Here is a 12948-nt window from a genome sequence, read left to right on the forward strand (position 1 = left end):
TAAAATAAAATATAGTCAAACCAAAAATTATTCAGACACTAGATATAATTTTTTTTATATATTTTTACTAGTGGGTGCAGGACACTATAGTTCATTTATGTAAGTGAGGATAGCAAAATAAAGTAAACTGTGACATATTATACCCAATAATTCTTCACACAGTAGACTACCAGTAAAATTGATAAAAATGTGGGACCAAAAATTATTCAGACACTTTGACCTGACCATGTTTTGCTTAAGTGTTATCTGACATAATTATGATTAATTTGTTCTGACACATTTTAACTCTGAGATCTTGTCATATTTTATTACCAACTATAGTGAATAAACTGTAATAATGAATTAAATGTTCAAGGTGTCTGAATAAATTTTGGCTTGATATATATGTATATATATGATTCTCATTTTTGTTGATGCCACAAATCTGTCACATGGTAATATGGCTAATACTTATTTATGACCAAGCATTGGTCAGCTAAATCAGTTTTTTTTTCTTCCTATTTTTAGTCTCATGTTAATTTTTTGTATTGTTGGACCTATAAAGTTCATGGTAATAAGCTGTGACATATGTGTAACTAATGTTCTGTTGGAAACATGGTGAAATACCATATTTGCACAATCAAATTTCCAGGTACGTTCAAGATTGATTTTAATGAGAGCTTGAAATAGTTGTGACATTTCATCTGCACAGAATATTTTCGAGCATGTCATATGAGATGTAATGTAATGTTCTCATATGAAGAACGCAGTATCACAAGGTTTGATGTAGGTTTGTGTTTGGAATGGATTACCCTGGCTAAACATTTAAGAATGAGAAAATGAGTGTGTGTGTGTGTGTGTGTGTGTGTGTGTGTGTGTGTGTGTGTGAGTGATAGAGCGATAGAGTTTGTCAGGAATTCAGCTGTCACAATACCAGCAGGTTTTGAGGATCCACCTGACAGCATGTGTCTGGCCCTTCCTCCGCTTTGAGGGGCCCACACCCACTATAATCTCAGGGATAAAATGTTCAGACAGTCTGGAAAAATGCCTGTCTTGTGAATAAAACATAGAAATGTCATGTAAACTATTCGGTAAGTAATGCAACGTCATTCAAATCCAGGGCATTTTCAAAGATTGGGTATGGCAGTTGCAATGCCAAGGTCGCGGGTTCAATTCTCAGGAAATACAAGAACAGATCAAACATATACCTTGAATGCAGTGTAAATCACTCTGGATAAAAGTAACTGCCAAGTACATAAATGCAAATGTAAGGCCGGAAACATTACGCACATAAAAAGTATGTGTAAGCAGTCGTGAATGCTTGGACAGTGGGTGTACTTGCCTTCAGTTATTAGCTTCCAGCCACGCAAGGTCATTGCAAAATGTGGCAGAACACAATTCATAACCGTAAGCAAGTATGTGCACTGTCCAATTGCTCCTGGCTGCGTTTCAGTATTGTTTCTGGCCTAAAGGCCTGTTCACACCAACAAAAATGTTCAGCATGTAATTTTTCAGTTAAAAGCATTAATGTTCTCTTTCTCATTCTCACTTGTTTGTTCAAAATGTCTGTCCTATCACTGCCATGTGTCAGCTGCGTTTCAGTACTTGTGTGAAATATGTTTTTGGCATAAAAGCCTGTTCACAATAATAAAAATGTTCAGCATGCGATTTTGTCTGTTCAGGCCAATGTGGAAAAAAACAGCAGATGGGCTTAATGAAAATGTAAATTCATTTTCTGACAGTAGGTGGCGCTTCCAGCGACAGTATTTACGTTTTCAAACAACCATTAAGATTTTTGTATTCACTATAGTGGTTATCAAACAATGCCAAATATAAGCAGTTCTGGATTCTTTGTCATTTGATTTGGTGTGAACAGGCCTTAATAAGAACCTATTATGCTTTTTACATTTTCAACTTTTTTTAGTATTTAAATGATTCCCACCCAAGGGATATGGAAAAAAAGAAAGAAAAAGGACTGAAGCATGGTTGAGTTGCGTTAATAGTGTGTTGAAACTCGCAGTTATGGTAAGGGCGTGACAATTTGAAATACACTCACAGCGGTTGACCAATCACAACACACTGGTCCAGACAGACAGACTGGGAAGAGAGGTGCTGCAACAATGTAATATATGCGAAAAATAATGTGTTCAAGCATGAAAATCTATTTTAATAACCATAAAAAACAAAATCAAGACTTTGTAAAAGGGAATAACTTTAATGGTTGCTGTTCATACATAGATTACCAAGAAACGAATGTCAAAATTAAAACTTACAGCCGATAGGGCTGCACGATATATTGCGATTTATCGCATGTATATTGGCAAATTTGGCAAAGGCTGCAATTATTTTATGCGCAGCTTGTCAGAGCTGTACGACTCTGTGATCAGTAGTAAATGCTTCTCCATCTGAAAGCCAAAAGGGGCTCTTGCGTAGAAACTCCCAATATGCCCTGCCGCAGAAGTAGAAAACATGCGTCATTCCAGGAAATCCCTATGGACATCATACTATTGCTGTAGCTAAATAAACAGAAGATTGAAAAGCTTTGATTGATTAAACATGACTAATAAACACACGACTGCATTATTCTGTATAAGAAGCCACATCATCTCACAGAAGGACGCTCAACTGTCGGTATGAAGTGAGTTTGAATAACATGTTATTAAATGTTGTCTTTTGTTGGACAAGATGTTAATAAATGCTTCTCATGTCTGAAAAGATGTTTGACGCATGTTGCTTTTTCAAATGTACATTATAAGCGACTCAAACTCACAGTGCTTTCAGATGGATTAGCATTTGGAGCCATAATTCATTTACAAGCTGCGAATAAAAAAAAATAATGGCAGCCTTTGCAAATTCATAATCGCACTAAGAATCGTGTTTAAGCGCGATTTCAATATAATTTGTATAAAAGTGCGATAAATCGTGCAGCCCAATAGCTGTTTCTGCTTTAGACTACAAACTGTGCTAGCATTATTCTCTGCCATGTTTTACAACTAAACCTTATTTCACCATAGTTGTAGTTGTACTGACACAAAAAATATTTCTTCAACTGTGAAAAAGACATCAGCCAAAAAGAGTGGACATAGGGGAGGTGCCAGTCATTCTCATTGATTTTGACACTCGAGAATCTCTGTTTATTTGTTCGTCCATCTATGCATCCGTCTGGAAAGGAAGACTGCCTGTTGTGTTTGATAAATACCTGTCACCCTTTTCATTGGGCACAAACACACATGTAAAAGCCTGTGTGACCAGGAGGAATAATACATGCCTTTTAAAGGAGCTCACCCTTATCACTCCCTCACATACAGTGAGAGAGAGAAAGGAAGGGAGGGAGACATTGCTCTTTATTTTTGGAGGGGAACCAAATGTAAGCATCAATAATGTACAAGCACAAGTGAGTGTCCCAAATACAGCAAGAAGGTAGCTGAAGCCATTTTGACTCCTTTAGACCTGTAACTAGATCCTGTAGAGGATCTGAAGCAGCAGGTTGATATGAACTCACAGATTGTTGATGTTTTATGTAAATTAGCAGCATGTTAATAATAATAATAATAATAATAATTTTCGGACTTATTGTTAATGTATTTAATGAATTATTTTGATTGGCAGACAATAAAAATGGGTAAATTAATTAGAATCTAAATATTATATTAATTTAATTATATTTATTTTTATATTTATTATATTTATTATATAAATCATTCGGAGTGGTGGTGGAGTAGATCTAGTTCTGTTACAGATTTTCTGAATAAGCTTTGCTGTTTAAAACTGTTAGTGAAAAACTGTTTTTTTTTTTGTTTTGGTTTTTTTTCCATCTCCATAGGCTAGATCTCCAAATATGGGAAAGCATCTATCCCTCTTCCCAGATCTTGCTTTATTTCTTTGTGGAATTTTACAGCGTAGACCTGCACTGGGGGCACACGCTCACAGAGATAAGGCATTAGAGCATGATCAATCATACTGCAGTTTATCAGGATCAAATCTGACACAAAGAAACAAACAAAAGCAGGTTATGATGGCTAGAAAAACACTGCACACATATAGCTATACGCCCATTTGTCTGCAAGAAAAAAGTAAAAAAAAAATTGCTGTTGTCTGTGTTAGCGGCGCCTGAGTATCGACCAAATCTTTACAAGAGCCTTTTATTGGCAAGACCAGTTAATCTCCTGAAGAAGATCAATAGTTTTTTAACTGAGGTCGTCATTACATGCAGAGATGGCCAGCACTCAAAGCTCTGTTTGTCTCTTGCAATCTACAGTACCTTTGGCTGTAGGAAGGAAACAATCTATCGGTCTGAGTTGTGAGAATGCAGTCTGTTTGATGCTTAAAGGTCCCGTTTTTCGTGGTTTTTTGAAGCTTTGATTGTGTTTATAGTGTGCAATATAACATGTGTTCATGTTTCGCGTGTAAAAAAACACAGTATTTTTCACATAATTTACTTATCTGTATACCGCTGTTTCCACTGTCATAAAAACGGGCTGATGACTTCCTTGTTCTATGAAGTCCCTCCTTCAGAAATACGTAACGAGTTCTGATTGTGCCAGCGGTTCCTGTGTTGTGATTCGACAGCAGCTTAGCGAACCTTGCCCGGAAAAGTCACGCCTCTTACCATAACGTGGAGATGAACGCGCTCAGTGTTATTGTAAACATGTCTTTAATTTTACCCTATCAATTTGAGCCGGAATCAGACCCGGTGATTGGACTGCGGGATGAAAATAACAGCGTTTCGACGACATGGCGACAAACACACTCTACAAACGCAACTCTTGTGTATTCCTGTGAGCGGAGGTTAGTCAAAAAACTGTTTTAGTGACGTCATTAAAGAAGGAAGTAGAGGGATGTAGTCCAAACTGGCCGTTCGATGTAGGCGACTTCTGTTAAATAAAATATCTCGCTTGGCATTGAACTTTGAGCTTTAAAATTTTACAGATTTTATTTATACTCTAACAACAACATTACACACTAACTAAAGTTTGAAACATGGGATCACGAAGAACGGGACCTTTAAAATGTCAGTGAGTGTCCTGAAGACCTTTAAATATCTAATATCTAAATTTGCCAGTTGTTAATCATGTTATGGTTAATTGGTTCTCGGATTTGATTGGCTTGTCTGTGTTTGCGTGTTCCAGACAGGCTTTACTGTGCATTAGTGGTGGGGAATTTGACTAGTGACTAGTGGCGACAAGTAACGGTCCTTATGAAGTCATTGAATCATTCATTCAACCAAATTGTTCAAAACACTGATTCATTCTGGAACTAAACCTGGGCTGTGTCTGAAATAGCATACTCTCTGAGTAGGTACTTGTTTTTAATAAATACTTACTTTGAGACTACTAAAAAGTGTGTTCTATATAATATGAATGACCTAGACCTAGACATACTACATTCGTCACAGTGTCATTGCCATCGTCAGTTGCATTGCTTCACTGCTATTCACAACTCTTCTCCTATGGACTCATGGGATAGTAAAGTGTCCTGTGGATGCACACTTTGCAGAAATTCGCCTGAAGTATTAGGTTATCCAGGTGCTTTTCACCGATACTATTTTATGAATTTGGACATACAGTACTATTTTCACAGACAGTTTTCGCCTACTATATAGTAGGAAAGTACGCACATCGGATGCAGCCAAGTTTTTGTAAGTGAGTCATTGAATCATTAATTCATCCGATTCCTTAAAAACACTGATTCATTCAGGAACTAAACGTGCAACATTAATCCGACTTTGGCTTGGTTTGGAACTATTTTCATTGACTGAGCAAAAATGCACAAAAAACTGGCAATATTGTGTCAAAAATCGAATTTACTCAATATTAGCTTATTTATTGAACTGTTATGTAAAAACTAATAAGGTAGTAAAAGAAGTAAAAGCATGCTTCCTGCTCAAGTGATATTGCTTAATATATGTTCAATGCATCTTTACTGTAAAAAAACCTCACCTATGTCTTGTGACTTGAATCATACAGTAATCTTAATGTGCACTTATGTAACGAAGAGCCATAAAATGCAGCATTACTGTAATCTATGGTTCTATAGAAAGAGAAGCTATCAGGGACGAAATGGTTTTATAAATGCAATTGTTTATACACTTAGTAAACTGTTAGGAGGTTTTAATGTATGCTGATGTAAGTATATTCCTATCCAGAGTGCTGTCGATGCAGCACTTTGCCTTATCAGACCACAGTCTGACTCATGTGGTGTTGTGTGTTTGCATATGTATTTGTTCACAGGCCCAATAAAGAGAACACAGGGGAAGTGAGTGAGTCTGGTGCTTCAGTAGTGAAACATGCCCTCAACCCAGAAAAACCCTTCATGCAGGTGCACTATCTGAAGGTACGTCTGATAGCTCAAAGCACAGACTCCTCTGGGACATGAAGCTTCAGGTTGTATAGAGTTGCTCTCGCTCTCTCTCTCTCTCTCTTTCTCAGGGCTACTTCCTCTTGAAGTTTCTGGCTGATCAGGTTGGCGAAGAAAAGTTTCTGCTCTTCTTCAAAGTGTTTGTGGGAAAATTCCACGGGCAGCTCATTCTGTCTCAGGTGAGTGTGTCCTTCATGGGAGCTATCTATTCATTTAGCCTGAATGCAAATGTATGGCTTTTTGACGGCATGTGCATATTTTGTCCATGTTTCAATTGTGTTTCAATCTCACTGTCATTCCATTAGCTTGTATCAGTGAAAGAATGCACCGATTCCCTTAAATTCCCTTAATTGTTGACTTGATTTGACACATAGCTGCATTCAGGATTCAAAATGAATACTCCCGATGCACCAAATAAGAGTTAAAATTGCCTTTGGAAAATATAGAAAAGAGTTAATAGATCTTTGACTAGTAACTTTATTAGGACCTGCAAAATAAACATGGAATAAATCAGATTATTTGCTCTCTAAGTGAATTAGTCAGTGACATGACTTGTTGAGGTGAAGCTGATTTAATCTAGCTAATAAAGTGTTTACATTGTATTTTATGTGAATATCTTCTTATGATTACAAAATTTACCCACCTCACGTGAGTGTATACATTTTCCTGCCATATTTCAAAGGTTGGATAAAAATACCTGTATGCAAAACCCAGCTATGTCTTGAAACAGCATGCATTCTTCTGTAAACTTGTAGTGGACAATTTGTCATCGGAAGCTTGGGTAACACTTTATTTTGATGGTCCCCTCAGACATTTTGTTGACTATAAGTAACATTGCACCTACATGTGAACTAACTCTTATTAGAATATTAGTAGACTGTCTGCTTAATATCTGCTTACACTTTATTTTGATGGTCCCCCAACAGACATACTATTGACTATAAATATCTTAGCAACTACATGGCTACTTATTCTACTAACCCCAACCCTAACCCGTACTCTAATGAGAGTTAGTTTACATGTAGTTGCAATGTTACTTATAGTCAACAAAATGTCTGAGGGGACCATCAAAATGAAGTGTAGCCGAAGCTTGTCAATGATATATAAAGGTTTTTTTTTCCCCTCCAGAACTCCATGTGGCAACACTTATATGGAGTATTCCTCATAATAAGCCACCACGATGAAAATATGATGAAAAAATATCAAAAATCGTCTACATATTTTTGTGGCACAAAGAGCTAATTAACTCATAAGTCACAAAAATAAAAAATACTTTTCTGTGGCCAGTAAATTTTCTCAATTTGCTTGCCACAGAATGCAACAGTGGCAGCCAACTTTTTCAGTGGCCTTGGTTCCAGAAGTATTTTTCCCTTTAATATTTTTCCTAAGTCTTCATTTAAAAAGTTAGAAGCCATGAACCAAACAACCAACCAACCAACTATGAGGTGAATCAAAACATTACAAACTAACTATTATTTAAAGCAAAAAACTACAAAAGATTGTTGTTAAAGAGCTACAATCCTATGAAGCACTGCGAATGACAATCGAAATAAATATAAAACTTGATTAAAAGATGTTGAATATATATATATATATATATATATATATATATATATATATACACACAACATATTTTATGTTCATTGCAAAAAATGCATATTATATACCTATATTTAAGTCGAGAGCTTATCACAGTAAGTTTCTCACAGTGAAATAGGTCTGTCTTTAAGGGTTTATAAGTTATTGTTAAAAATCAATTCCCCTGCGGAGAAAATTAATGGGATTTTTTTACTTCCGGAGGTCGACTGTTGTACTCGATTGGCAGGTGTGACAAAAAGTTCATTTTGTACCTTGGTAGGAGACTAGTGGAGAAATAAATTAAGAAATTTCAGTATTTTTAAACATTTTATGCTCTGCTTAAAGCTTTGATATTCACACACTGCTTTTCATTTATACTGTAGTCTGTCTCTTGTAGGATTTCCTGCAGATGCTCCTGGACACATTTCCAGAAATTAACAGGTATGATTAAATGGTGTCAACAATGGCTGTCCAAAACACATACTCAATGAACTCCTAAGCTGCTCTGCCATTATTATTAGTGTGGGGAACTTTCACTGTAGAGTTGGAGGTATTTAGCTAAATCAGACCCTGCAGGAATATTTCTTTTCCAGCTCTACCTCAAATGGTTTTTCCACTGGTTTTCTTGCCCAAACTCATCCATTGTATCATCAAATATTTATTTTCCTTTTTCACTGTTTCATCATTTACATGTTGACATAATGTTGTCACTAAAACTGCCCAAAAACGTATTATATAGAAGAAATATGAAGCGGCTACTTGCCCTTCATAATATTTTTGTGCTTTTTGGCCAGTGGGAAGTCTAGAGTAGGTCTGATAGGGTCTTTTTCAATGTGAATGACAGAAGTGCAGAATCCAAACTGCCATTGAGTCCTATAGCTGCTTCATGATTGTGAACTGTGCATATTCACTGCTATGCTAGCAGAAAAAAGAATGCATATCTTGGTGAGTTATTAATATAGTCAATTATGTCATGAATTTCAATAGGCGAGACAAAAAATTGTATATGTGTCAGAATATCAGATCTGTGCATTAGGCCTTGCTGTGTAAATTGAGCGGTGTCTTGTTAATGTTAATATTAGTCAAACAATAATATAATGCTCTTATTAAATAATCAATAAATAAAACCATTTTATTTAATAAGTAATTAAATTACAATTTAACTTAGTTAAAGGTGGTACAGAGGATGTTTTCGTCAACTGAGTTTTTGAAATGAGCTTTTTTTTCAAGTGAACGCCTCCCAAAACTCGTGCACGAGTGTTTGTTTACCACCGGCATTCGCTGTGTTATTAAGCCGGGCACACATTTAACGACTAGCTAAAACATTCTGACTATGCTCAACATACAGCGATTGTTTCCTGCTCCTGAAGCAGATTTATATACTTTCACATGGAATTTGAACACCGACTGTAATCGCAGACTGAACACAACTGACTCTGACTGGACGCGTTTGAGCGCGATCAGTCATAAGTATCAATTTACATTCCTAATCGGCCTTACAATCGTTAAGCCGCGCACACACTTAGTGGATTCATTATGTCGGACTCACCACAGGTAACTCATAATCTGCAGTTGTTACTCCTGTCTCCTGACAAAAACATTGCATGCGGAGTGTGGAAAGTTACTAGAGCGCGCAGCCGCGCATCTCTCACAAGGAACGTCATGGCAGTGATTGACAAGCCAGAGGGCCAATCATTTACGCAATGATTGCGTAAACGATTGGCTGATGTTTTTAAGGCCCTACCTCGTGCACAGATGATGTATATTAATAATATTCCTTTCAGTGCACCTAATAAATAGTGTTTTATCAGTTAGTAAAGACAGTTTCAAGTAATATTGCAAAAATGTATAAAACAAAACATCCTCTGTACCACCTTTAATATTTATTATAATATTTAACTTTTTAAATAAAGCACTTTGTTCAGTAGCATCATGAAATTTCAATGGTATTGGTTTCGACTTTAGAAATGTTGGTATCACGGCAAATTATAAAACAATCATCTCTCTTTCTTCTCTCTGCTACCTACAATCTTCATTTCTTCATCTCTCTTCGTCTATCCTCTCCTGTTTCATCCGTCGCTCTTTCAGTTTCACGTAGTCTCCATTTGCTCATTAAGGCCTAGCCACTGGCTGATGATTGATTAAGTTACATTAAACTGAAAGGTAAGGGCGTTCAATATTTGTGTCTGCTGCTCAGAAGTGTAAACATTCATGGCGGCACAACGCTGGAACAGCAGATTGATGTGGTGAAACAATCACAGATGGGCCTCCTTGTGCCAGATCAAAGACAAATCAATGCTTCCATGGCAAACCGTTCCTCCTACACCACCTCCCAGTTGAGGAAGTCCACGATAGCTTCTGTTAATGTTTGCCTGATTCAGTTTGGATATCTGTGCTTTACTTATCCCCTTTTTTAGTTTCTATTCATTTTCTTAGCAAATTAACATACAAATTTCCCTTGTCAAACTAAAAAATGGACTATGAATTCCTTAGACATACAGTACATTAAGAGAGTCACCTGAGCCATATGTACTGCCATATCTACTAGTATATGGTATAGGCTTGGAGTGAGTGGGCTCATTTCACTCAGGCCAGTAAACAACCACCTAGCAACCACTTAAAACACCCTAGCAACCAAACACAAACATAGCAACATGCTGGCAACCACCCACAACACCTTCATGGAAGCAACTTTTGCATGGGAAGTGTGTTTATAGTGCTAGCTCAGAATGCGCTTTTGGTTTCCTTCAGAAATTTTCCATGATTTTACTATAATCACACTACTATATAGTATAGTAACTATATTATTTTTAATCAATATGTTTCATTCTTATTTCAGCTGTGGCAGTGGTATTTATAGTTACTTTATATTGATCTGACCATATGAATGAGTAACTATCTTTGTATATCATAAATGATCTATGTTTACTATACTATGAACAGTTTTCATAAGGGTTTACAGTATTTGTGAGAAGACCATTACAAAAATGACCTCTAATATCCTTCAAAATACCAGCAGTTACTACAGTTATTTTTACTTCACTGTGTTAACACTACATTAGCTGTCATCAAAATAATACATGAAACAAAGAGACAAAATCATCTTGAAAGCTTTAAGAAGATTGCATATTTATGTGTAATGACTTCACCGTAGTAATATGTATTCATGGTATTTTGCCAGAAACTATGCCAGAAAGTACTATTATTGTTATGAATTTTTAAACGGGCATTGGGTAATCAATGGTATGCAATGCTTTCCATTTGAACTAAGTTTGAAGTTATTAATTGGACATTTACTATATTATGACCAGAACAGTGTTACATGCACTACTAAGAGTACTTCACAGGTTCTTTTAATTAGCATTCATGCTTCATTAAATCAATCTGAGCATGCATTTGAGTATTTGCTTCTAGAATGAGCCTCACTTTTACTCTGCAACAACATGCCTTGGCATGACAGCACTGTTATTTGGTAATCACAGTCTGGTAAGCTTAGTGATTTGCTCTGACACTGAGGGCTTTTCCCTCTTCGATGCTGAGATGGAAATTTCCATTCTCTTCTTTTGTCATCACCTAAATGTGCTCAACTGTTGTGTCAAAGGCCACAAGTGTTGGAGACACACTGTTCCTGTCAGAGACAGTCCATTTAGTTGATTATATGTGCTTTGTGTTTGTGTGTGTGCATGCGTGTGTCTGCGCTCTTGCACATTAACAAGATTGATTTGGAGTAAGTGGTGAATGGCTTCAATTACAGCCAGAGAAAAAATACTTTGAGGGGAAATGAAAAAAAAAAAAAAATCAAATCTGTACCCTGTGTTCACCGGGGTTGTGCACCATTCAGAGTTAAATTGAAAATCGCAATTCAGTTCCAGCTGAATTTGAATTGAGGCAGCAAACAGGATTGGAATTGGAATTGGAATTTAAAAAAGTTACATTAAAATGGAATAAAAATTCTAATAAATTCATTCAATGGCAAGTGTAGTTTTAATTATAATACTTTATAGCAAAAATTAGCTTCATTTTTACTCTGAATGTATGAATATGTTATTATCATGCACACAACAGTACTTGACATTTCCAGACACATTAGATTATCTACAAAAGATATAAGAATGCTATACATTTACTCAGTATTTTATATACTAATCGATTGAAATTTTGATGTTTTGGAGAAAAAAGTCATCTGGACATTTTGTGGCGCTGTATGGAAAAAAAATTAAAGTGTATTTAATGACTTTATTGTTAGTATTAAATATAGTTAAGGAAAATACATCTAATTATTCCTTCGGTCACACTTTAGATTAGGATCCAATGCTCACTATTAACTAACTATTAACTACGATTTTTGCCTCAATAAACTTAATTACTGCTTATTAATAGTTAGTAATGTAGTTGTTAAGTTTAGGTAATGGGTAGGATTAAGGGATGTAGAATATGGTAATGCAGAATAAGGCATTAATATCTGCTGTACTAATAAAAGTACTAATAAACAGTCAATATCCTAGTAATATGCATGCTAATAAGCAATAGTTAATAGTGAGAACTGGTGTTAATTTAAAAAGTTTAATTGTTTTTTGTTGCAAACTGTGTTGAATTGCAATTTAGTCATTCCTTTCCCTGTCATTCCAATTCAACATCCTGTGGCATGTGGTCAATTCAATTCAAATACCATACTCATGAATTGAAAGGGAGACAAATCTTAAATTCTGAACTTTTCCCAACCCAGGTCGTCACGCACATTGCATGTAGACTTCTTGTTAAGATTGCTTTTAATTTGAAGGATTTTCATGATTTTAAAGCACATGAAAGCAAAGCCAATGTCCTTGATCTCCTCCAACAATTACTGAGTGTATCACTTTTCTCTTTCAGTCGAGGCATCACACTTGAAACCATCTTTTCAGACTGGTTAGATACACCTGAAATGCCAGAGGTAAGAAGCAAAAAGCCAAGCTCTATTTTGAGATGTTTGGTTATTCAAGCCAGATTAAATACTCTATGATTATGCTAAAGGAATAAAAGCAGGCTTGTTACACA

General features: G+C 36.0%; 1 protein-coding gene across 3 annotated transcripts in view; it reads left to right on the forward strand.

Annotated features, from left to right (window-relative positions):
• The window catches only part of LOC125279700 (aminopeptidase O (putative)), a 100487-nt gene that overhangs the window by 28674 nt on the left and 58865 nt on the right, over positions 1 to 12948 (forward strand). For all 3 annotated transcript variants that reach the window (XM_048209655.1, XM_048209654.1, XM_048209653.1), the window contains exons 8-11: positions 6210 to 6312; positions 6408 to 6515; positions 8312 to 8355; positions 12784 to 12844. In XM_048209655.1, the coding sequence (XP_048065612.1) occupies positions 6210 to 6312; positions 6408 to 6515; positions 8312 to 8355; positions 12784 to 12844 (316 nt within the window). The remainder of the gene's footprint in view (positions 1 to 6209; positions 6313 to 6407; positions 6516 to 8311; positions 8356 to 12783; positions 12845 to 12948) is intronic.

Source organism: Megalobrama amblycephala, linkage group LG12 (genome assembly GCF_018812025.1).
Source record: "Megalobrama amblycephala isolate DHTTF-2021 linkage group LG12, ASM1881202v1, whole genome shotgun sequence".
Taxonomy (NCBI): Eukaryota; Metazoa; Chordata; class Actinopteri; order Cypriniformes; family Xenocyprididae; genus Megalobrama; species Megalobrama amblycephala.